General features: G+C 42.0%; 1 protein-coding gene across 1 annotated transcript; it reads right to left on the bottom strand.

Annotated features, from left to right (window-relative positions):
* Nucleotides 1-1,190: 1,190 nt before the first annotated feature.
* On the bottom strand, nucleotides 1,191-18,258 carry LOC137877712 (mitogen-activated protein kinase kinase kinase 7-like). Its single transcript, XM_068717771.1, has 14 exons — nucleotides 17,911-18,258; nucleotides 17,198-17,308; nucleotides 16,418-16,483; nucleotides 14,525-14,570; nucleotides 14,080-14,218; nucleotides 13,101-13,225; nucleotides 12,249-12,377; nucleotides 11,604-11,734; nucleotides 8,606-8,690; nucleotides 8,355-8,485; nucleotides 8,126-8,264; nucleotides 6,057-6,118; nucleotides 3,571-3,686; nucleotides 1,191-2,474 (listed from the first exon to the last, which is right to left on the bottom strand). Exons 1-14 carry the CDS (start codon nucleotides 17,974-17,976, stop codon nucleotides 2,303-2,305), a joined length of 1,518 nt encoding a protein of 505 aa, XP_068573872.1. The 5' UTR covers nucleotides 17,977-18,258; the 3' UTR covers nucleotides 1,191-2,302.
* Nucleotides 18,259-27,207: the final 8,949 nt, after the last annotated feature.

Below are 27,207 nucleotides of genomic sequence, written 5' to 3'. Positions count from 1 at the left end.
TTGCAGATATTGGTGTCCCACCAGTTAGCTTGAGCGAGAGCACTCGGACTGTTTTTTCTTTGGCCTGTTTCCACAGTGGCAGAGTCCTTATAGTGAGAGGGGAGCGAGGACACTCTCTTCACTCGGACAGTTGTTGCAGATATTGGTGTCCCACCAGTTAGCCTGAGCGAGAGCACTCTGCCACTGTGGAAACAGGCCAAAGAAAAAACAGTCCTTATAGTGAGAGGGGAGCAAGGACACTCTCTTCACTCAGACAGTTGTTGCAGATATTGGTGTCCCACCAGTTAGCCTGAGCGAGAGCACTCTGCTAACTTTGATAGCCGTAATGTTTACAAAACCAATGGACACCATCCGAGTATTAGCTTAGTCTAGTTGGCACCAAGTTAGCCGGAGCGAGGACGCTCCATTAACTGTGAAGGGAGGCCCGACAGCGTAACTCTACACTCCCACTAGCACGCCGCCATTGGATTAGCTAGAGCGGAAGCGCTCTGCCAACCATGGAAAAAACAAACAATGGTTATAGAAACAATGTTAATCGATCTCACTGATTGTTGTCTTCGCGATTTAGGTGGCCCGTATCAGACTGAGTCCGGGGCCGAACGGCGAAACACGCCATTCCCTCCTAAGAGGGATCGCTTGTCGCAGCCTTTGGAGGGCGAAGATCCTCAACTCCGACCAGTGGTCACAAGGCTACCGCGACAAACTCATACTAATATGTCTTGATCATAGACAAATCATTTTCGCTTTAAGTTTCTACTACCATGGTAGCTAGCCTGCGTAGCGAGTAGATGAAAAAGGACTGATCTCAGGATGACATCGGAACTTATAGACGACGGGGGTCACCCGAGGTCACAGGTGACTTTGTTGATATAAAGACTCGACCTGCGCATGCGCGAGACAGAAGATATCCAGTGTTAAACACTGCCTCTGGCGGTCAGTAAGGATGAAATAGAACATGTTCTAGTAGAAACTCAAAATAAAAGCATCAACCTGAAAATTTTAAAAGTATGTCGTCTTTAAAGGAGCGTAGGGTGTCAGCTCAGCTCCACAAGTATTCACACTGCACTGAAAGGTGAGCAGCGAACAGCCTATTTCATCAAATCAAACACCAAAAATCCTCTGTTTTATGATCAGTTTTATGATCAACTTGCAACTGAAGCGATGTTCTCAATGAAGACAACGGAAAAAAATACTACAAACTTTGTTTTTACTCTCTAAAAGCATATCATTGCAGTCTGTACATTTTAAAATCACAGGAGACATGTTTTATAAAATAAACTGAGATGAAAAAGATGAACTGTACAAGAACAATCCTTAGGCAGCGTCTGAAGAGATGCATTAAAACAACAAGCCATTCCAGAGTAACCCCGCTGTCATAGAAACCACCCGACCAAATTGAGACTACAACACATTCCTTTGACCCAAATAAGTGCAGTGCAGAACAATGTCAATATCATTCTGTGAAATATAAGTGTGTGTAAAAAAAGTAACTAAAGAAAACAGAAATTAAACAGATATAGAAATGTCTGCCAGGTTCATTATTCCACAGTTATTTCCATTTCAAACACAAAGCTTTTCTTTTGCTCCGAGGCAGCGCGGCTCTGAAGCACAACTCCTTTAGTTACGTCGCGTATTCACAGTAAAATATTTTAAATGATTAAAATGATACGGCCCACACTGTCAGTGCCTCTCCTCTTTTCATAAATCACAATACAATAGGTGATATACTGAATATGTAAAAGGTAAGAATTTACAAATTACAATCGTAGTTACTTTAAAAAAAAAATACAGTAAAATAAAACTAAAAAAAGGCAAGTCACCTTTAGGTCCATTTCAGAGTACAAGTCCATGTGAATGTCCTTGGTCCACCCATCAATACCAATGTGAAATACTGAAATGAACACTGACTGAATGGCCAACCCCACCATCTAATGTACGGAGGCCCAGAAAGGGCGTGGTAGTTTATTTCAAAGTCAAATTGAAATCATTAAAAACTGTAATTACTAAAAAAGAAGAACTTTCACTTATTTTCCTGTAGTGTCGACACCCTCTACATTGGTGTTCTCCAGTGGGAGTGAATTTTTGGCAGTGATGGGAAATGTTTCTCGTTTAAATTCGGTTTGGGACGGGTTCTCGACCAACGGCCCCATCCGTGTTCTTCGGACACATGGTTTTGAAGTGAGCCACGTGTGTATATTTCCTCAACATAAAGGGCTTTCCCTACTTTAAAGGTCGGTTCATGGAGTGATTCCTCTCATCCGTCGGAGAAAGAGCCGGTGGTGAAGAGAAGGTGGAGCGGGTCCTAGCTGTGCTGCTGGTTCTGACCCTTGATCGGGCTCAGCTTGCTCCTCAGGCCCTGGCAATTGGCGGACAGGCTGCTGTTGTCCTCCAGCAGCTTGCTGTGCTCCTGGATGAGTCTGGATGAGGTCTGCTGCTCCCTCTGGTCCTGCTCCAGCTCAGACATGAGCTCCTCTCTAAAGACAAGGAGCCTCTGTTACTGTCTGCGGCTACACCTGGAACTTTTAAAATTGCTGTCAAAACGTTTTCTCTCTATCTCTGCTAAATGAAACCGTTGTTTGAAGGAGATGTTTTTTTTAATCAAGGCCAATATTAAAATAGAAATACAATCATTTATTTCCTAATAATTTGAATTGTGTGTTTTTATGAAAATAACCACTGTGGCTAACAAAGTAAAAAGATAACATTTAGAATTTTTACGTTCACTTCGGGACGCTTAAATTATTTTTTGAGATTGATCCGGGACGATGGTGAAAAAAAGTTGTTTGCCAGCTGCTATAACGAAAAAAAAGTATTATTCATCGATGACAGTCAACCGCTAAAGACAGAAAAAATGTAATTGGGGCATGGTTAGCTTAGGCTAGCTTAGCATAAAGACTGGAAGCAGGAGGAAACAGCTTGCCTGGCACAAATGAATCCATTCATGCATAAACAAACTTTGGGGAGCTACTTGCCACTTTCCACCAGCTTCCAGTCTTTATGCTAAGCTAGGCTAACTACGTTCTGACTCCAGGTCTGTACTTAGATTGATCTAAATCTTCTCATCTCACTCTCAGAAATGTTGAACTGTTCCTTTAAATTCAGACTTACAGTTACAAGGGAGCCTAGAAGAGGTCTTGTGTATTTCAGAATGTTCAGTTCAGATAATTTCATCTAAACTGGCTCATATTTAAATTCCGTTTATCTGGCCTAATGGAAACATGCTACCTTTGTAGTTCCTCTGTTTCCTGGTCACAGCGCCTCATCAACACAGGGGGAGTACGCATGAATGGTCACATGAATCAACGGGTGACTCACTGATTATATTAAGGTGAGGATAGTTGCTGTGGGCTCGCTATGTTTCACTCACTGTTTGAGAAGGAACTGTTCAAACACACGACACAATCTCCACTTTCTAACAGATCGGGGAAAATCACATACACGCTACCATACCGAACATGTACAGCATGCTGCTCACACAGATGCTGATTTAATATGAGTTAGTTAAACATCTATTAATAAAAAGAACATGTCTAAAGAAGTTCAAGGAAAGACAACAACAGCTGGACTTACTTCCTGCGAGCGAGGTCAGCGATCTCCGACTGGATTTTAAGGTAGTCCTGAGCCATCCGGATGTGCTGTTCAAACACGGCCATGGACTCTTTGGAGTTGGGACACGGGGCCAGAGGCTGGGAGCACAGGGACAGTCAGTGATTAGTACACTGCTGCAGAACAGGCTTCATCAGGACCAAGACATGTGAGGAACTTCTAATGTGTGAAAGAAACAATACATCAGCCGTCAAACCCTGTCTCTCTCTGATTCAGTGTGAACGGTGATAGTAACCGGAGCTCTATATTAGGGGGTAAGAAAATATGGACTCACTTAAGTATAGTATTTTATAAAAATTGCAATATATCGCCTTGTTTATAGTATCACAATGGCAACATCGTAACCCCTGTATCATATGCATCATCCAGCCAATGGCCGACTCAAAAACATGAAAATGTGACTGAGCCTATCTAGAGCCAGTGTTTGGTTTGTCACAGCGGGCATGAAGAGGACCCGCTGCGTATGTAGATATAAATGGCCCATTCCAAGGTAACAAAAACTAAATTATTGTTATTTTCAGGTGATTATTCAAAAACAACAACATACAGTTGTGGTCAAAAGTTTACATACACTTGTAAAGAACATAATGTCATGGCTCTCTTGAGTTTCCAGTTATTTCTACAACTCTGATTTTTCTCTGATAGAGTGATTGGAACAGATACTTCTTTGTCACAAAAAACATTCATGAAGTTTGGTTCTTTCATGACTTTATTATGGGTTAACAGAAAAAGTGACAAAATATGCTGGGTCAAAAATATACATACAGCAACATGAATTAGCAATTTTGGTGACTTAGAAAGTTGTGTCAATGAAATGAGCTTCATAGCATGGCCTCTTAACTTCTTGTCAGTGATTATGAGTGACTACAGCTGGTGACTTCTCTGAGGCCATTTAAATAGGGCTCATTGGATACAAACGCCCACAAACGCTACAATGGGAAAGTCAAAGGAGCTCAGCATGGATCTGAAAAAGCGAATCATTGACTTGAACAAGTCAGGAAAGTCACTTGGAGCCATTTCAAAGCAGCTGCAGGTCCCAAGAGCAACAGTGCAAACAATTGTTTGTAAGTATAAAGTGCATGGCACTGTTTTGTCACTGCCACAATCAGGAAGAAAACGCAAGCTATCACCTGCTGCTGAGAGAAAATTGGTCAGGAGGGTGAAGAGTCAACCGAGAACCACCAAAAAGCAGATCTGCCAAGAATTAGAAGCTGCTGGAACACAGGTGTCAGTGTCCACAGTCAAGCGTGTTTTGCATCTCCATGGACTGAGAGGCTGCCGTGCAAGAAGGAAGCCCTCGCTCCAAAAGCGGCACCTTAAGGCTCGACTGAAGTTTGCTGCTGATCACATGGACAAAGATAAGACCTTCTGGAGGAAAGTTCTGTGGTCAGACGAAACAAAAATCGAGCTGTTTGGCCACAATGCCCAGCAATATGTTTGGAGGAGAAAAGGTGAGGCCTTTAACCCCAAGAACACCATGCCTACCGTCAAGCACGGTGGTGGTAGTATTATGCTGTGGGGCTGTTTTGCTGCCAATGGAACTGGTGCTTTACAGAGAGTAAATGGGATAATGAAGAAGGAGGATTACCTTCAAATTCTTCAAGATAACCTAAAGTCATCAGCCCGAAGGTTGGGTCTTGGGCGCAGTTGGGTGTTCCAACAGGACAATGACCCCAAACACACATCAAAAGTGGTAATGGAATGGCTAAATCAGGCTAGAATTAGGGTTTTAGAATGGCCTTCCCAAAGTCCTGACTTAAAATCCCATTGAGAACATGTGGACAATGCTGAAGAAACAAGTCCATGTCAGAAAGCCATCAAATTTAACTGAACTGCACCAATTCTGTCAAGAGGAGTGGTCAAAGATTCAACGAGAAGCTTGCCAGAAGCTTGTGGATGGCTACCAAAAGCGCCTAATTGAAGTGAAAATGGCCAAGGGACATGTAACCAAATATTAGCACTGCTGTATGTATATTTTTGACCCAGCAGATTTGATCACTTTTTCTGTTAACCCATAATAAAGTCATGAAAGAACCAAACTTCATGAATGTTTTTTGTGACAAAGAAGTATCTGTTCCAATCACTCTATCAGAGAAAAATCAGAGTTGTAGAAATAACGGGGAAACTCAAGAGAGCCATGACATTATGTTCTTTACAAGTGTATGTAAACTTTTGACCACAACTGTACCTATTAACATTATATTCAATTTTCCGCTTTAGTACAGCTGTGACCATGTACTAAAGCGGACCAAATTAAAGTAGTCTATGAGCAAAGTTACAGAAAGAAATTCACTGATCACAAAAAACATTTCTCAATAATACACAAAACAGGCAACAGTCAAACAACTATGAAATGTTATTAAGAGTTGTAGTAGCAATGGTAGTACTATAATGAAGAGGAGAGGTTTTTAATCTTATTAACAAAAAACAACAACGTATTTTCAATTTACCTGTAACTGGTGATCCAGTTTCAGGTAGGCCATGGGAATGGAGCTGTCTAAACCATTGGTAGCTAAGGGGACACACACACACACACACACACACACACACACACACACACACACACACACACACACACACACACACACACACACACACACACACACACACACACACACACACACACACACACACACACACACACACAGTAAAAGAGCTCCTGTATCAGAAAGCACAAATACAAACACTGGTAGGTTGCACTGTAAGGCCCCCTAGTGGTGCATTGTGGGCAATGAAACACAACTCAAAGCTTTGACTCCTGATGAAGTCAAGCCGTTGAAGCAGGACTCAACGAGAAACAAATGCATGAATGGTAGAGATCCAGGTAAAGCCTGCAGGTCTGACTTATGTATTATCATCAGGCTAGGTTACAGACAGAGGGCACTCCCCTTGAAAGAAACGACAGCCAACATTCACACCCGCTCCACGCTGTGATTGGTTAGCTGTGTGCAGGTGAGAAAAAAGGTGAGGTTACACCGATCCACATGGAGAGTGTGTTTAGAAGTAGCGCTGGGCGGTATGACCAAAAATTTGTATCACGGTATTTTTTAAGATTCTGGCGGTTTCACGATATATCACAGTATTTTTTTTCTCCCTTGACTGTGTTTTTATATAGGTTTATTGTGGCTTACTCTACTGTCAGGAGTACATAGAATATAAAAACATTTTAATGTCATCATGTATAAAGGCTTTGATTACTAGAGGGTTTGCTTTGCCCCACAAAATGTTACAATATATAAAGGAATCAGAATGCATTAAACAGTTGCAGAATGTAAACTATTTTTATTTTGCAAACTGCAACGTAGTAAAAAACAGAACTTAAAGTTTTACAATTTTAAGATAGTTGTATAAACACTATAAACTGACCTACACTGTTGTAGAAAAGTGGGCAACTGTATGTAACGTTAGCTCCGCTTCCAGCTTGCTTCGGTGTTGTTCGTATAATGTTGGGATCGCAGTTGTATTGGTGCATCTCCGGTCTCTTTGTTCATCCTGCATCTTTTCTGCTCTTTAATGTAACTTTTATAAATGTACAATTATTAGTGTTACAAATTGTTTGTGTCACAAACTGTTGTGTGCCGTGGTGTTGCCCTGTTAAAGAGAGTTAGTTGTGGGTTATTAATAGTTGTGTTATAAAGTTATAACCATAACTTAGGGGTCCCTCTCAATAAACAAGTAGCGTTAGCTCCAACTACAGTGCTCTTCGCGCGAACAATATATTTTGCTGCCTGTTGCCACCCAGCACTATTTAGGAGTGTATTTGACCGACAGCCACGTGTCTCGTGGAACAGACACACTTCCATTTTATTAAAGCTAACACCACATTTTAATGTTTGTAGTATTCACATTGCTTTCTGATTTGAGTATCTTGATAGCATTAGCTGGAAGGATGCCAGACTGCAGCACACAAACACTGAACTCGCTTGGTATTATTATTATTATTATTATTATTATTATTATAATAATAATAATAATAATAATGTGTGAAACCACCCATCAGGTTTAAACTCAAAATAACACTAATTGTATGAAATGGTTGGGCACAATTAATTTCAAGAACTGTGCTCAACCATTACATACAGTTAGTGTTATTTTGTATATATTTACTGTGTATAAATATACTGTGTATATTTTATGTTGCCATGGATAACCTGCTGCTGTAACACAATCATTTCCCAATTTTTCTATCTTTTATCTTCATTTGTAGTTTGTCTGACCTAAAATAATGTTCCCATGTCCGTATGTCCATATGTACACTGTTGCTTACTGTAATTAGTCCTGTTCATGCTGGCCATTAAGAATATGATGGGGGACAAAATCCACAGTGTTCTGTGCAAAGATATACTCCAAAGTTTATCTCAGGTTAACATGAGGCTTCAGCAGTGGGACTTTATGAAACCAGGAGGGTATCTTCTAAAGAAGACAGTAAAATGCTGTATAATTAACATCTTTGTGGACTGCTGTTGTTAGCCTGCTAGCCGATGTCAGTATCATGCTGGTGTCCCATGAGGATCCCTACCTGTGGGACTAATGGTCATCCTCAGCTCTGATTGGCCGGTGGTGGTTATGGGGCTGGTGCAGGGGGTGGGGCTTTGGGAGCGTCCCGGTTGACTGTCCACACTGGACACCTTGGACAGACCGGTACGCAACGTGGCTGTCTGAGGGGGAAGAGAAGACATTGGCATCAATAAGATTGGGTTGGACCAGACAGTGTGAACCTGTACGATCTGTGTTCATGGTCATCTCACCCTTGAGGGTTTGAACTGGAGGGGAAACTTGGCCTCGAAGCTTTTCAGGGTCTCCTCCCTGCCAACTGAGTTCCTGCGCTCTGTGTTGTCATCGCTCCTGTTGCTGTTCATGGTGTAGTCCGCATACGAGCCTGCAGACGGCACACACCGATTCATCAAAACACTTCTTCACCTTTCCAACTGTCGACTAGACACAGTATCTCCAAGTTGACGGGAACAATGGCGTTGGAAGCTGTGGAGTCGATAGTCACCTGTGCTCGTGGCCGATGAAGAGCCGCTTCTGTTGGGTGAAGACTGGTGAGGGAGCTTGAGCGGTTCATCGGAGCCTGGGAAGTACTGGAAGATCCAAACACAACACCCAGCATTTTTTTAACTGATTCATAAAGCCTCATTTGATGGAAAAAAATAAGTATCAAAAGGGAATTTATCGGTACTGACTAAACACACCATGAGCACATTAAAGGAAAAGTTCAAACATGTTTTTCTCTTTCTTTCTTAGAGTGACAGATCAGACCATCATGTCTGTGTGTTAAGTACAGAGCTATGGAGCTAAATCCAGGTCAACATTTTTTATCATTTGAAAAAATAATTTGAACCTGAAAGTTCAAGTTATGGTCTTGAACATTGAAAAATACAGCAATGTATTCAAAATAAAAAATAAGTGAATGAAAAGTTTTTTTGGGTTGAATATAATTTTGATTCAGTTCTGGAATTTTTTTGAATACATTTATTTTTTTCATTTTTCACTTTTATATATATTTTAATATTTGAGGTCTTGTATTTTTCAGTTTCAGATTTTATATTTTCAGATTCCAATTTTTTTTTTTTCGGTTTCAAATCGTTTTTTCACTTTCAGATCGTTTTTTTTCAGTTCAGACTTTTGACCCTGATCTAGCATGGGGCGTGGCTTCAACTGAGAGGGGCGTGTCATCATGAGTGACAGCATCACAAAGAAGGCTGAGGACATTCCTCAACAACGTTGCCTTCAGGTAACGTGGGCACCACGATAATTATGATTCAACACTTTCTATACACCATATCACGTGAATGCAGTGGGGAAAAACTGTGAGCGTCAGCTATCCTGAAGGAAACTTCGGAGGGAACCAGCTACTGGTTCGATTAGTCTTTTGCCCCTATACCCAGGTCGGACGACCGATTTGCACGTCAGGACCGCTATACCCTCGCCAGGCGCATATCCTCCATGGCGGTGCGCCGCGACCCCGGCGCTAGGTCGGATTGGAAAGGCTCGGGGTGAAGGTGCTTTTCAGCGCTCCTCGCCCAGACCTCGCCGCTTTCCGGGGCCGTGGACTAAGTGCTCGCTGTGCCCGCTCACCCTGTGGGGAGAGACGGTTCCCGGTGTTACGTCCCTACTGGTTTTTAAACCTACTGGTTTCCCTTCCATGCGCGGCAGCTGTTGTCTGCCTCTGTCGCCAGATTCGTCACACATTCACAAACATATTGCTGGAGATCTATAAACCACATCTCATATGCAACTGTCACACTGAGGACAGTCCGCCCCAACCGCGTCGCCAGGGCGGGGATCGGCTCAAGTAAAAGGCGTCAGGGGTCTGCGGCGATGTCGGCAACCCACCCGACCCGTCATGAAACATGGACCAAGGAGTCTAGCGCACGCGCGAGTCACAAAGCAACTGCAAAACAAAAGGTCTTGTATGAAAAATACAAGACCTCAAACATCAAAATATATATGAAAGTGAAAAATGAAAAAAAATAAATGTATTCAAAAAAAATGTAGAACTGAATCAAAATTATATTCAACCCAAAAAAACTTTTCATTCACTTATTTTTATTTTGAATACATTGCTGTATTTTTCAATGTTCAATACCATAACTTGAACTTTCAGGTTCAAATTATTTTTTCAAATGAAAAGATCAAACTTTTGACCTGGATTTAGCTCCATACAGAGCCAGATTGCTTCTTTAACCAGGCTTATTATTATTTGTATTATTATTATTAAGTCAAGTTTAAGTTAGTTTGACCTAAATCCCCATGGAAACGGATCCCTCCAGGCTAGCCTGGTCCTGGCCAGGTTAGTTATCAGGTTTAGATTTACTTCAGGCTGAACCAGTGTTACAAAATAAATCTGTCTGACTGATTTCAGTGATTTCTCCAAACTTAAGCCAAGTTCACTGTACACGACTTTCACAGTGGTCAGATTGCTGGAATGCGATACGACACAACTGGCTGTGTTGTAATCGGGAGTCTGGAAGTCATTGTGGTGTTCACATCACATGACTGACCAGCGACAGGGGGGGGTCCCACGCTACCATGACTTGTCCTCTGGAATCCCCGATGAGGTCTTCAAACTACGCGAACACATGTTCACATAATAGTAGATCAGTCACTGTGTTATGTGTTGCGTTTATTCATGCAAACATCCAACACTATGTTCGGCAACAACAACTTTTGTCGGTGTTGCAAACGCATGCAGTAAAGCTCCTGATGTTGCAGGTTTCCCTCTACCTGTGTCAGTAGCTCCCCGAAAGACTTCCTCACAGCTCCAGATTGCTAGATATCTAGGATGCCTCTGCGATGTACCGGCGAGACTCTCGCCATGGAAATCAAGATAATAATCAACTTTGGCAACATTTCCACTATGTGTTCTCCCTTTAAATTTCGGCTGTTATGCTGCTTTGACAAACCACGTAACATCATCTAAATTGAAGAGAGCTTACATCTCATGTTCCTTCCTAAATACCCTGGCTAGTATCCTATTGGGTGCTGTTATGTTGCATCTCACACATCTTGTACGTTCATATTCAGCTCATACGATACAAAGAAAACTCACAGTTCTGACACGCCAGGAGATCAAAGTGTTGACTTCATCTCTACTCCTGCCAATGTCTCCAATGGGCTTCCAAAACATCTCGTGCTTAACCTGTTGGTGGCAGCTGTTCTGTTTCTGGGTTTTCACTGGAATATTATAGTCTCAGCGTTTTATGTTTCATATGTGCAGTAGTTTTGTCTTCTCGGGTCCAAGGATGGATGTGATCGGGTCTGTGTTTCATAGTCAGTTCTTGAATCAGACTTGACTTAGTCAGATCTCATTATCTCAGCGTTTTTCAAACTTTTTTTTTTAGTTCAGGTTCAGTTTGTTTGGCTCGTTCAAGACCAGCTTATCACAGTGAGCGCCTGCTTTTCAAAAATACACTTGTAAAGCAAAGCAGTATGTTATATTTCCTCCATTTAGTATAGAATAACAGATTTAGCAGTACGTGTTGGGACGATACCTTCATGAGATGGCTCATGGTGTTCTTGACCTCTTCCATTGACGGTCTCTGGCTGGGTTCTTTGTCCCAACAGCGGGTCATCAGAGTTTCTATGGGCTCTGGGAGGTCTTTGATGAGAGGAGGCCGTGTACCTGCGTCACAGTGAACACTCACTCAGTCAGTCAGTCAGTCAGTCAGTCAGTCAGTCAGTCAGTCAGAGGCCTGGGATGTCTGAATGTGACCAGCTATACTGACGCCACGTTAGTCCGGATCCGAAAGTCACAGTGACACAAACAAACCAACCGATTGATGCAAAGGCAGACCAGCAACTCTGTCTTCTGCGAGGTCAAATTACTGATTTTGTCAATTGAAGGGAGAAATATAACGTCTTCAGTTCCCCCGTCTGAAAAGGCTGTTTGATGGTAAGGTAAAGAGGTGAAAATGTTCTAAATACAGCATACAATTAACCAGATATTGATTGTTTTTAGGTGTTCCGTCCACAGCCACTTTACTTCGCCGTCAGACAGACATCTCTTCAAAGCCACAGAACTCCATTGACAAAAACAGTAATTTTACCTCTCAGAACATGGGAGTATACAGTTGTTGTTTTTAAAAGAAAGAGAATCAATGCAGCAGAACATCATACAAAAACAGGATTTCTCTCACCTCTGTGGACGGCCCACATTATACAAAACGCAGAGCCGCCGATCTCATCGAAGGGCTTCTTGCGTGTGATGACCTCCCACAGGATGATGCCCCAGCTGAACACGTCACACTTCTCGCTGTAGTTGCTGCCTGAGAACACACACACCACACCAAGCCGGCCCGGTCATGTGACTGTCACAAATAGTTCACTGATAAAAGCACTGTTTACATGTCTAGGCATTACATAAAGATGGACTATTTGTTTTCAGATGCTTCAGAAACAGGACGTGTTAACAATCTACATTTGAGTAAATAGTTTGCAGCCGGGTATGCAAGGTATTCAACCTTTGCTTCTTTATAATACCTTTAATACTTGACTTCTTTACTTACAGGACTTGTATGAAGGTAATAAAGTAGTCCATGAATATGAGATATGAGTTTACAGATAATTACAATCCATCCTGGGCATTGTGGAGGTTAGGTTATGCTGTCTTTTGGATTTTTCACAGCACAGAGTATAAACGCCTACGTTCATGCTCGGAGGCTCGCGCTACGATGTCCAGAGCGAGTTCAAACAAAGCTTGAGGGCCTTTGTAGGTAAAAAAAGAATAGCGCCTGGGGAGGGCTGTAATATTCAGAGAGAAATAAAAGTGGTACATTTACAAGGAACAAAGTCACACATTTGTGAGATTATTAAGAACAAAATTTATGACAATAATCTCGTCAGTTTTTTTTCTCATAAATTAAATCTCTGAGTTTATATGTATATATGTATATATACACACACACACACATTTAAAAAAATACAGATCCAGATGGTGGAAAACAAATCTTAAGCTCTCGCTTGGAGCAAAAGTAGTGTTTGCAGCTCACCTTCAAACACCTCCGGTGCCATCCAGGCTGCACTGCCCTTATTGTTGGTCATGTAGGTCTGAATATCACAAGCTGTTCCAAAGTCACATATCTTCAGCACGGTGCCACGAGCAACCAGCAGCAAACTGAAACAGTGCAGTGGAGGCCATTAAAGGCTGAAGACAATGTGTTATACACTCTCTTCTACAAAACATATCTGTGGATGAAAATTATGAGTTCAGATAGAAAACAGTTGCAGGTATTTGGTCATGAAACACAGTATTGGACGGGACCGTGAATGTCTGAATAAAATGCCACGGCAATCCATTAAACAGAATTCAGTCTGGCACGAAAGAAACCGACCAACCAGGACTAACGGTGCCATGCCACCAAGCAAAATAAAAGACAGTCGAGAAAAAGTACAAACGGAAATACAATAATTAATTGTGAATGTGAATAGGTAGTTTATATTTGATACAGGGCTTTCTTTTTGCTCAAACTGGAGACAAGACATCAGAGAGTGTTTAATTTTTTACATCAATCTAAAAGTGGAGGATAAATCTAGAGGGGACATTTCCTTTGTGTTATATATACTTTTTTTTCCAGTTGTAGAGGCCATAAATCTTGTGTATAGCTCTCATCAGGCATTTCCATACATGCTTTCCTCTTAAACATGCCTCTGGCTATGCAAGCCCGGCGACATGAACCAATCAGCGACCGTTTAACGCACTCGACCGCAGCTCATATTTCACAGGTCAACTCCTAAACCACAATTACCCAGAATCCATTTCCCTGTAGCATCAGCAGATGGTGGCCCGTGCAGAGCTAGAAGCTCATTCATCTTTCAGGGACAAGGCAGCAGTTTAAGAAGACTTGTTGAGTGCAGTCTTCCATTATTACAAATCTTTTCTTTTAAAGCTCCTTGTGACTCATCACCGTGTTTTTAACAAACACTCTGACCTGTGTGACTTTCAATCTGTTTGATCATAAAGAGACTTACTTCGGTGGTTTGAGGTCCCGGTGGATTAAGGCCTTTGGCTTCATAGAATGCAGATAGGCGACTCCCTGGGCACACTGCAGACACCAGCTCATGGCGTGGGATGCCGTGTAGTGGGGCTGAGGGTCGGCACTGTGCAGGACTTGGATTGGGAGACAAGCAAAGAATGAGATATGAAGACAGACACGGGGCCAATCTCAAATCCATTGTGGAACTGTTGTGTGATGAGTGTGGATGGTATCATCAGTGGGGTTTTGCATATGTCGTACATTTAGCAGAAAAACAAATAATTAAATAAAAAAATACATTGATTACATAAAACAGTGTAACCAGGAGTAAGTTCAAGAAGAAATGAAACAACATAACCGGTACAGTACTGTACATCATGTGCAATGCGCCCAGTCAACATTAATCATCAAGAATATTCTACAGACATAATAGGACTTACGGTTGTATAAAGAGCCACATTCTGCATACTCCATGACCAGACAGACCTGAAAACACACATCACATTCCCTTAGCAGTGAAAGCATGACAGTGAGGCGTTGGTGATCTGTAACGTCCTGTAAGCTTAGCTGCAGTTATTGCTTGGCCACCGGCGGCTACCTGACGAGATGTTCACACGTCCCCTTTGTGGAGGGACAAACACGTCTTGGGGTTGGCTCTGAAACTAATCTCAACTAAGGCTACATCCACACTACTACGTTTCCATTTTTTAATTCTACTACTGCCGACATGAGGAGGAAGCAGCTGTTAGTGTAGCGATTAGTGAGCAGTGTGTCTAGCGGCGTTATCAGACCTACGGAGCAGACGTTCAAAGTCACGGTTAGCGGCTTTGAGGAAGACGATGGACACAAAACGGAGGACTTTCCTTTTCCTATTAATGCTTATTTTGTTCTGCACAACTATTGTTTCCACACAGAAACCTAAACAAACAAAAGCATAATTGCTCTCCAGTAGGACAGAGACTTCAGCCACCAGCAGAGCTATGAGTGAGAACAGACAACAACGAAACGAGTGAGAGACGTGTGTTGACCACATTTATGGACCTATAAATATATATGAACTTTGATTTGAAAGTGTTCATTTTATACTAAATGTAATGTGTGGGGCAGAGAGAAATAGAGCAAGACCTGCAGCCTTGTGACTAAGTTTGAAATGTTTTTTGTTATTTTCCCTGAAATGTGTCTGTTTGAGTTTATAGAGGAAGATTTTTAAAGGAAGACCTTAGGTATCAAACATGACCTTTTATTTAATTTATTTTATTTTATTTATTGAAGAGTACTAAAATACTAGTGGTGTAACGGATTGTTGTTGATCCTGACGATCCCCCCCCTCACACTTCAGCTCACATGTGAACCGTGGGTTAATGACACAGTTCACCTTCACCATCACAGTGTGAAATAAAATTTTACTGACATTGTTATTCACCAATGTTCAGTAAAATATGTGATCAGGACATCAGTGATGCTAATAATATTACATTGTAAACAACCAGTCTGTGAGGAGAGCAGCACCGCTAACGAACCAAGGTTCACGTCAATTACATAATGATGCGTTCAGGCTCTGTTCGGTTAAATGAGTATTGGGTGAAGGTAAATTATAACGTTGCAGTGATGTGTTCAAATGTAATCTGTAAAATGTAGTGTTGGTAATAAACTTGAATAAATGCAGTTGTTTGAAGGAGACGTTTTCACAACAACATAAATAGATATTAGAGATGAATTATGACCTGTTTACATTAGCTATAAACAGATTATAATACATTATTAAACTTTATTGTTTACAGACTTCAGATCAGTTCAAATGATTTTTGGGATGGTGGCAAAAAATAGATTGTATAAATATTTGTAAGCAAGCTGCTATAATCAAACAACAAAGGGATCTGTATCTGCCAATATGGATCATCAATGATCTGCAATTAGTATCAGCGGCAAAAAAACCTGATCCGGGATCTCTGAAAGTTTTGTTTGCTCCATTTTTTCTTTTGTGCTGATCCGTGTCTCTGATCTGTGATACGATCCGAACCGTGAGTTTCATGATCCGTTGCACCACCATCTATACCCACATGCCCAGTGTACGTGAATAGTCATGTGGTATTTGTTTTCAGGCGTACTAGTATGGACGGAAAACATGTCGAAAACGGGGCTGAAACGCCCGTGTGGACGAACATGGTTTTCGCTTTAAAATGGAAACGTGTTAGTGTGGATGCAGCCTAAAGTCCTGGTGATGTGCTCCTCAGTTTATTCAGGAAGCGGCATGTCCTTCACCACACACATCACGAGAGGAGGGCACTGATATGTTGGACGACACTCAAGCTCATAGCGTGTTGCATACTCACTGGATTGTCACAGGAGCCATACAGCTTCACAATGTTGGGGTGATTCACTCGGGACAGCTGGCGGAGCTGTGCACACAGAAGAAATGACTTATTACCATGAATGTTCATCTCTGTAGGTCTGTGTGTATTACATACTGAACATATATTAAGGTGGTTATCATGTAAGGGTTTTCACAGATTCACGGTATACATATCATCATAATGCCCTCCAAATATTATGTATTACCTTTGATGTATGAAAACAATATATGCAAAATACATGTGCCTAGATTTACAGTACAAATAGTCACAGTAACAAACAATTAATAATTTGAATTATTTGATCAAGTAGTTCCTGAGATAAATCAAAATTTCACAGTTTTTGTAGGGCTGCTTGTGTTTAGAGACATTTCACTTCTGAGAACTTCTCTTCTTTCTTTTAAAGGGGGAAAAAAATGGTTTTGTATAAAATTATGTTTTCATATTTCTCAAACTAAGGCCTTAAATGTAGGACTGCCCCATCTTTGTCAATTAGTCGACTAATTGCTTGTTTAGATCCTAGCTGACTAAGACTTCTTTGGTCGAGTCGTAATTTTTTATGCTGAATGATTTATGAGCACTAGATTAAAAAAAAAAAAGAGTGGCGCTTTTGTGTGATTCTTTGACCTAGATTAAATCAAATAATCGACGAGTCTACAAAACCGTACGAGTGTTAGTAGACTAACAATGTCTTTGATAGAGGACAGTCTAGTTCAAAGGCTCCAACCAATCAGGTTTCACTCTGAAAGGCGTTCACAGTACCTCAACAAGGAACGCGTTCCTTTCGTTTTCACTCTCGATGGTCTTGATGGCTACGTCCTTTCCTTTCCACACGGCCTTGAAGACAACTCCAAATGTCCCTCTGCCAACAGCCTGAAGGGAAGCCAACATGACAATATAATACTGCAGCTCAGGACATGATGCACAAGGGGGGGGGGGGGGGTAACAGGGGTTCAGCAACTCTTTGTGCCTTGGACCCCCCAAGCGGGTTAATGAGTCCATGTACAAACCCTCCCCTCAATATGAGGAGAAGGGCTTTAAATGCTCGCACTTTTCTTCTCTTCAAAGCACCAACTGTATTTGTACTACCCTTGCACTTTTTAGAAGTACCCACAAATGAGTTTGAACTTGATTTGACTAGAATGCCCTTCTTTTTTTTTTTCAACGGAGGCCTCGTTCTGGTTGTTAAAATGCTGTTAGGGTTACAGTAGCAGATCTGTCGCGTTTCACGGTTTTGCTCGGACCTCAAATGTACGCAACCGTCTCCGTGTCTAACATTAGAGGACAGTAAACCGTAACGTTACAGTTACACCAGCAGGCTAGTCCGTCTCTGTCCTCTACCCTCGGCGTTGGCCGTCGACAGAAACAGCACGCAGTTGTCTCTGAACTACCACCACCCGGAACATTTTCCCCCTACAAAGCAAGAGCTGACGTTAATGTCCTCTCCAGAGCCTGTTGTCGGTCAGTAAGTTTACCGCTTCAACTTGGATGTCTTCATACTGGATGTCTTCAAACAGACAGCCGGCTGGAGTCTCCACCATGACAGCAGCAGCAGAGCGGCGACAGTCCTCAGCGCGAGCCGGCGATGCCGGAGTTCAAACCCGAAGCTCGTGTTGTGGTTATCGGGATACAAAAAACGAGACGTTTGTTGGCTCCTGTTGCTTGAATACAGGAAGTGGGCACCAGCAGCTCGCGGAAGCGTCGTTGCCTAATGAAACATCTGTGGGCCGGGTGCTCGTGAACGTCTCACCGCATAGAGAGGGGAAGACAATGAGCGTAAACGGAGCTTTTCTGACTCGCTAAACCGTGGTTGTCTTTGATTTCAGACTACCGAGCATGTTGCATTTCAGCTCTGTGATCCGCGGTTTAAATAATTATTTTTAAAAAGAGGTAGCAGGCTTTATCATCAAAGCACCCAGCTGAAGCGCAGTCTTGAATGCAGCTTTGTTTTGTTTCTGCCTGCACGAAAGCCTCCACAAGGGGCGGCAAACAATATTTCCACAGCTAATAAACACACACACACACGCACACGCGCACGCACGCACACACACACACACACACACACACACACACACACACACACACGCGTTTGCCTTCTTACATACTCTTAAACCTTGCATTTATTAACTTTTAATTACTAATTTCCGAGTGAACATCCAGCATTATTCTGCAGCTTCTATCTTGAAAAAGCAGTGTGGGGCGGGGCTTAAACGGCTACTTCATCACCGTGTTTGGGTTCAGTTGAAACTTGTTTAGGTTCAGTTGAGTCCATGCTGTTTTGGCTCAGAAGTCAGGTCCAAACCAAACACGCAACTGCATATTAAACAGCTTCCGGTTTAGTCGAACCGTTCTGCAGTTCAGCAGCAGCCCCAAATATCTTCTGTCTGACTTGCGTCTTAGAACCAGCAGAGTTTTGGGATTTAAAACAGTCCAAGGCTTTCTCTCTCTGCTCTCTGTAGTGTGTGTGTGTGTGTGTGTGTGTGTGTGTGTGTGTGTGTGTGTGTGTGCGCGTGCGCGCGCGCTACAGTACAATATGCACTGTACTGCATCACAGAACATAAATATCAGCTACAGTATATTTTATTTCAGGGTAGTAGTAGTTTTACAGTATTATTATGTTTAACCTCCCTGTACTACTACTTTAATTTCAATCTGTTAAGTCATCTACAATGCTTAAAAAACAGAACATGACACTTTTTTTTACCGACATTACAAATTTCACAACATTTTGAACAGACAGAATTATATATTTTTTAATTACATTAACTCAAGGAGTCCGAATAGTCTACATCAGAGGTAGCCAACACGGTGCCCGCGGGCACCTGGTCGCCCGTAGGGACCTCGTGAGTCGCCCGCAAGGCATGTTCTAAAAATAGCACTAGTCGCCATTGAGCTCCGTCTAAAAATTTGAGTTGCTGTTCTTTTTTAATCAAAAACGCTTACATTAATATCGTTTTTAAAATGACAATATTTCCTGTCATAGGAGAGTCGGGGAGAGACAGCCAGGAAGAGGACCCGCACCGCACTAGGTTTTCAGGTTCCGAATGGCGGGCGCTTCCCGTTGGCTGCGGACGCGCGGCCCCAGCTGCCCCCGCCGCGAGCGCACCCCGTCGTTAGGTCCGTCGGTCCTCGGAACAGGCCGCGGGGCAACGGAGGGTTGGATCCCCCCGGCTATAGACGATACTTTTTACTAGTTTCGTCGTGGAGAAGAGGGTACCAAAAATAAAAAGCTGGTGACTACAGACGGGGCTCCCGCTATGACTGGCCGGCATGCAGGCTTCATTGCGCAATGCAAAGGTGACCCAGACTTCCCAACATGTTGTGATTAGTAATAATGTAATAGGATTCATTTAAAAATGTTAAAGAGTTGATTTTTTAATCTTACATAACTGATAATTTGTATAAACATGGGACAGAGTTCATGATTTGTTAAAAAATGTTACAAAGGTAGTGGTTGGTACAAACGAGACATGATTTGAAGATATGACAGTTCATGATTTCCTAAAAAATGTTAGAAGTGATAATTTGTACAAAAATATATTTTTGAACAAAATACACAATCATTGTTAATAATTATTGTGAGGAATAATTAACATTGACATGTGATCAAACAGTCTCTTCACACATTATTATTGTTATTAAGAGGTGATCTGTGCAACTTTGTTATTCAGGAAGTTTGTATCAAACAAGTAGCCCTTCGTACTACTCAGTACCCTTAAAGTAGCTCTCCGTTTCAAAAAGGTTGGTGACCCCTGGTCTACATACAACAATACAAAACTAGTTTTGGACAGATTTGTGCCAACTTGGAATCATTCATTCCTATGAGGTCTCTGACTAGATGTGTCACGTTGTTATGTAAATGGTCCCAAATAAAGGAACATGTGTGTTAAGTGCCAGTTTCAACTAAAGAGGCCATTCAACTGAAAGGTCACATTCTCAACAGACAGAGTTGGATACAGGCAGTCTTAAAGATGGATCAGTGGAACACCATCTACACACCTAATGCTGACTTCCAATGATTTAACAAGTTCTATGAGATTTTGAGCATTAATATAGCAGCAAACAACTATTTGCAAAGTAAAGATATAGTGGAGTGATGGCGTCCTGACCAGGGAATGAAATCACACTGCTTTTGTGTTTGTTGTAATCTGAGCTTCACTATTCCGTGTTTTTGGTAGCTGGGCCGGCTACACATGCATGTGATACATGTGAGTCCCTCCCTTTAAAACTGTTGGCCCTTGCCTCATTTAAAAAGAGACTTGTTCAGACCTGGCATTTACATGCGCCTTAGGTAATCCAATCACAAGTGGACAGCTCTTAGAGTACATCCACACTACTCCGTTTTCGTTTGGAAACGCATATGTTTTGCTACGTTTACACTGAACGTCCACACTACGCCGGGGTTTTCGAGCACCGTAAACAGACGAGTTTAGAAACGATCCCGAAGCCGGATAACTTTGAAAACTCCGGGTAGCATATTCGTGTGGACGGACGGAAACGCTTACGTTTGGAAACGATGACGTAGACACCCGCGATCGACTACCAGGTTAATTTAACGCGGACAACTGATTACAGTTATTGCTGACCTTGTTGTCTTTACTAGCAGCTGTTGTCCAGTTAAAGTCTGCATGTCTGCGGAGGAAACATCTGTTATTGTAGCGATCAGTGAGCGACGTGAGAGAGAGAGATCAGTGAGCGGAGAGAGGGAGAGACAGACCCGCAGCGCTGTAACTAACTTTAAGTCTGAAAAATAAAACTTATTAAACTTTCCACGAACTGTATCTGTTTGAGTTTATAGAGGAAGATTTGAGAGAAGATCTTAAGTATCAAACACGTACTTACGATCATTAAAGACTACTTTATTACTCTGGTTGCTTAGTTACAAAATACGACAATCTACTTCCTGTTTACATCGGCGCATGCCCAGTGTACGTGAAGAGTCACGTGATATTTGTTTCCAGGCGTGTAGTATGGACGGAGATCATTTCGGAAACGATGGCTGAAACGCTGTGTGGACGGAGATCGTTTTCGTTTGAAAACTCCGTTTCCAAACGAAAACGGAGTAGTATGGATGTAGCCTTAGTACATCAGTTCACACATGGCGTCTCCACATTCGTCTCAACTGACCACTTGTAATCGGATCGCACTTCCCCAGCTCTATGTGCAAATAAACATGTACATCATTTCCGTTTGCAGAGACCAAATGCGTTGTTTTTTAACAATGCATTTATTGTGCCTAGTCTGCCATATATTAAAATAAATAGAAATCAAAACAATATGTTGAGAGATCGTAGAAAAGTATGAAAGCATAAAAGTATAACCATTATAACCTGTAACCTTTTTTAATCAAAGTGTAATCAGTATAACCTATAAATCTTTTAATTTTTTTTAAGTAATTAGACCTATAACTTGTTTTACTTTTTGATAGATGTGATAAACCATACAAACTGCATATATGACTTTATTCGAATAGTCACTCTAAAACTTATGCTTCCTCTTGTGAACAGGATCAAACCAGTAACATTCTGTGTTAGTTCTGAAAGAAGGAGGACTCGTGTGTGAGTTACTCATTAGCCTGAAGGAGGTTCCAGCCTTAGAACAGCATAAAAACAGCAGAGCAGAGCAGAAAGAAGAGAGGAGGGAGAGGAATTACAGAGAGAGTGACTGTATTATACCTCATAGCAAAATCAGTGAAAACCGATAAAGAGGCAAACTCCGTATAGAAGGAGTGTTAGACTTATTTCTTGTAGCACAGTGACTGTTTCATTAACTTGAAATTGTTGTATGTGATTTTTGTGCGAAAAACCTAAATAAAAATCCAGCCTTACATTTTGTAAGAGACTGAAACCAAACAACGTGTTCTGGTCTTTTAGAACAATTTAACTCTCTTCCCCTGTCCGTTAACCGTGCGATCCAAACATGACGACAGAAGCTACCACCTCAAACCCACCAAACAGGCATTTATATAATATTGTTTCAAAAATATCAAGGCTGCATCAACTTTGGAGTGATTGAAAATAGAAGATCCTATAGACAGATGTCAATGCAATTGTTTGAATTTTTTTTTTGACACGTTTGTATGCATGTATTTCTTGTTAAAAAAAACCTTAATAAATGAAGGTTGATCACCATCATGGTCCTTTAGTCTTCCCCTGTCCCAGTGGATCAATGACCCAACACGCTGGCCAGTTATTGCTTATTCGCTTTCTGAACCAAAAACACGTTTCATAAATACGTTTCATATCACGCTTGCAGACATGGTTAAACAATTGTGAAACAATTATTTAGTTTTAGCCAACAAAACTACTTGGTTAAGGTTTGAAAAAAGAGCATGGTTTGTGTTTAAATAGTAACACAATGATGCAACAACGTAACCGCACATCGTATCAACCTAAGAAGCATAAACAGATAACAACCGCCCTAAGTGGACTTTCTTACGTAATATTACAAAACAATCAATCAATCAATCAAAATGTATTTGTATAGAACATTTTAAAATACAACATAGGTTGCCCAAAGTGCTGCGCATACAGTAGATAAGCAGTCATTCAATCAAAGACTGGATTATTAACAGTAAGTGACATTAAAATCAAGACAAACTGACACAAATCACACAAAAGTGCCATGTTAAGATGAAAGGTGATAGGCCAGGGAAAAAAATAGGTTTTTAAACGACTTTTAAACATTGGTAAGGTGGATGACAACCTAATATGAAGGGGAAGGTTGTTCCAGAGCTTAGGGGCAGCAACAGAGAAGGACCGGTCGGCCCGGGTTGTCATTTTTGTTTGCGGAACAACTAAAAGCTGTTGGCCGAGAGATCTTAGTGAGCGAGGTGGGGTATAGGGCTGCAGCAGGTCAGACAGATAGACTGGGGCGGCGCCATTTAAACACTTAAAAAGCCAAGAAGCAGCATGTACAGTGAGAACAGTAGTGGACCCAAAATGGACCCCTGTGGTACCCCACAGTTCAGGGGGGGCCGGTTGAGAGGAGCAGTTGCCCATGTTGACTGTAATGGTAATTTTTTACATAGTATATAATTCTACTCTGTATATTGTATTCATGCATAAATAATTTTGCTCTGGACTTTGTTAAACTTCACCGTGTCTCTGTTGTGCAGAAGAAGGATTCTCCCTCTCTGTTCACATAGATAACTAACTGTGTTGTATGATAATGTTCCAAGCCAAAATGTCTGTAACATTGCCCATCGTCCCCCACGTTTGCTCATTCTGTATAAAGAAAGCTTGTTCACTTTGTTCTTGGTTCTTCCTCACTGAGACTGTATGCATTCTGTTGTGATGATTGAACCTTCTCTGCGCAGAGAATAAATACTTAAAAGACAACCTGGTTTTTGGTATTATGTATTTCAGCATGAAAAGACTCACACAAAGCGGGTATAGGAATATTTTCCACCACATGACAGAGAATGATTTGTCGGTCAGGTAGGACTTGAAACATTGTAGGGTAGTACCTCGGATGCCGACGAGTGTTCAAGGTGGGAGATTAAAATGTCGTGGTCCACAGTGTCAAAAGCAGCAGAGAGATCAAGTAAAAGTAAAATGGCGGGATCTCCAGCATCAGCAATGAGTAAAAGGTCGTAAAAAACTTTTAAAAGAACAGATTCAGTGCTGTGAGACGTTCTAGAACCAGAATGAAAAACATCACAGATGCCGTTCAAGCTGATAAAAGATTGAAGCTGTTGAAATACAACTTTCTCAAAGATCTTTGACAGAAAAGGCAAGGTAGACATTGGTCTGTAATTTGATGGGTCAGAGGGTTCCAGATTAGGTTTCTTGATGAGAGGAATTCCTGTTGCATGTTTCAAATAGACTGGGACTGAACCAGAAAACAGACAGCTGTTTATGATTGACAGTATACTTGGTCCAATTTCAACAAAAACCTGCTTAAAGAGACCTGAGGGGATGATGTCAGAGTGGCACATTGTAGTTTTTAATTGATCAACAATTTTAGTGAGAGCTGGGAGGGAAACAGGCTTAAAATGTTCCAACACAGCAGAAGAAATGGGAGAATTTCTTGGATCAATGTAGTGGGATGTAACACCAGACCTAAGTTCTGAGATTTTGTCCTGGAAGAACCTAAGAAAGGTGTCGCACGTCGGGATCCCGGGGTTGATAACAGAGTTAATGGTGTTGAGGAGAATTGTTGGCCTGTGGCAGTAGTTTGTAATTAAGTCAGAGAAGTAGCTATTTCTAGCTGACTTAACTGCATTCTGGTAGTTAGTGTGTGAGTTCCTTAAGATTTCAAAGGACACATGGAACCTGTCTTTCTTCCATTTTCTCTCAGCCCTCCTGCACTTTTGCCTGAGTGCCCAAGTGGCTTCATTTAACCAGGGTTGAGGCTTCAGTTTGGGGCAGTATGACCTCAGGGTGGCGACACTATCAAGAATTGCAGAGCAGGTGGAGTTAAATTGATAATAATAGATTGGGTAGTATCATTAGTTAAAAACAGTGGCGTGTCTCTAAAAGCATTTAAAAACCGTTGTGCGGTGCTGGAGGTGATATAACGAGAGCAGTGAAAAAGGACAGGTGGGGGAGTGTCTGAGCCAGCAGTAACCGCTTCAAAGATGACAGGCTTGTGGTCTGAGAACCACAGAACTTCACAAATTTCACTGATGCTTACAGAAATACCAAATGATAAAACAAGGTCCAATGTATGACCATGTTCATGAGTAGGACCAGAGACTAGCTGCTCAAGATTAAAAGAGTCAATCAGGTTTAAAAAGTAATTCACCATTGGCTTAAAATAACAACACACACGAATATTAAAATCACCAAAAATTAAAATACTATCATATTTTGGGAAGATTTCAGCTAATAATTCAGAAAACTCCTGGATAAAAACACCTTTAGGTTTAGGAGGCCGATAGACAAGTGCACATAAAGGTTTGGTGGACTGTGGAAACTCAAAGAGTTGAAGCTCAAAGCTGGAGAATGGATCCATTTTAATCTGGCGGCAACAGAGACTGCTCCTAAAGACTGACAAGCCCACCACCTCTACCAGTCAGCCTGGGAGAGTTAATGTATCCACAGTCAGTAGGGACAAGCTCTGAGAAGGCACTGGGTTCGTCTTTAAGCCAGGTTTCTGTCAGACACAGAACATCCAACTCGTGGGAGTTAAAAAAAAGTAATTTAGAATGTTGTTGGTCAGTTTTCTGACATTAACTAAGTCCATTTTAATCTTCAAGCAGTTCCCAGCCGCTTTGGAGGCACGGCTGAATGAACGGAGGTTGGAAAAGTTCACTCCACTGTGGTGACGAAGGGACCGGAGTGGTGGCCTCACTGATGTAACCGTCTGTATGGGAAACTCAGCTGCTGCAGATGGCGGATCACTGAGCCCATAGCTGGTGGGATCATGCGGCTGATGAATGAACGTAGAGGAAGAGTGACAGAGGACAGGGGATCCAGGATTGTGTGTGTCAGGTGTAAACAGTCAATCATGTGGATAGGAGTGAACAGTGTACTGAATATTGGCTGTTACTACTTCAGTGCCAGCTTTGTTCGTGTGTAAACCGTCTCTTACCTAGAGGCTGGGATGAGTCAAAAACAAGTTAAAGTTATTGATTAAACCCACATTGTGAGCCCTGCAAGTGGACTGGAGCCAGGTGTTGAGTGTGCGGATCCTACTAAAATGAATGGACCCGCGACTAAGAGTCGGAATGGAGCTAGATAAAAATACTTCCTTTCCTGATTTTTTAAGAAACTCTAGAAGATGGTTAAAGTCCTTTTTTGTCAGTTGAGAGTGTTATCTGGCTGTCATTAGTTCCAATGTGCACGATGAGTGTGTTTACTGAAGAGGGGAGCATTGGCAGAAGTGATTGGAGATTCGCCAGAATGTCGGAAACAGTCAAACCGGGAAAGTAGCAACTGTCCGCATTAAAAAAGCGAACGCCTCTAACCATGGAGTCACCAACAATGAGGGATGCAGGAGGGAAGAGCGGGCAAATGGATGGGAACTGAGGGCCAAGGTAAAGGGGCAACGAATGAAATGCCGACCTATGCTGTATTGGTGGCCCGGTTTGCGGTGTTTTAGTCAGGACGGCAGTTGGCTTGGACCAGGAAGTGGGGCTTGACCCACATGGTGCCTTCTCTGCCGTCAAACAATGGACACCACCGGACAGTCGCAAGACTGCCTCATTTAGAAGCTTTCTCCTGGAGGAAGAGGATGAGGACTGGAACCGCTTGTCAAGCAGAGCAGAGGGACCACAGGCAGTGTGAGCATCTCCAGCAGCCACAGGTGAGGAGGAGGACACTGCAGAAGCAGACACTGAAGCAAGATCACCAGTGGGCCACACCACGTCAGCCGGACGCACCGGAGCCACGTCACCAAGAAGTCTGTAGCGGTTTGAGAGGACCAGACTAGGGTGAAGATCATTCCAGTCTGGGTGTTTCTTACCACCACGGACCACTTCAGCCCAGCTCGTCCTATATGGTGTAGAACTGTGCACCAGCTCCTGAAACCCGGCTCGCAAAACAAGCATTACAACGTTACATAACAAGCAAAAACTCAACATTTACTTTTGGTTGCACAGTGGTCTCCTGGGTGAAAGTCCTGTGTTTGTTTTACCCATCCATCACCTGTCCTAATTCCTCTAATTCTTATAATATAAACACTTCATCATTTCACCCATATTACATTTACTATTGTATATCTACCTGTATCAAGTGATAATACTGATCCTTGATCACAGAAGAACAATCATCATTATCCATTTTAAAAGAATGCAATCCACCCAAAATTGTTTTCTATCTATTGTA

The sequence above is a fragment of the Cebidichthys violaceus genome, unplaced genomic scaffold (genome assembly GCF_023349555.1).
Source record: "Cebidichthys violaceus isolate CVI_PGR_0920_01 unplaced genomic scaffold, fCebVio1.0.p SCAF_22, whole genome shotgun sequence".
Taxonomy (NCBI): domain Eukaryota; kingdom Metazoa; phylum Chordata; class Actinopteri; order Perciformes; family Stichaeidae; genus Cebidichthys; species Cebidichthys violaceus.
This window is presented reverse-complemented; position numbering and strand designations above follow the sequence as displayed.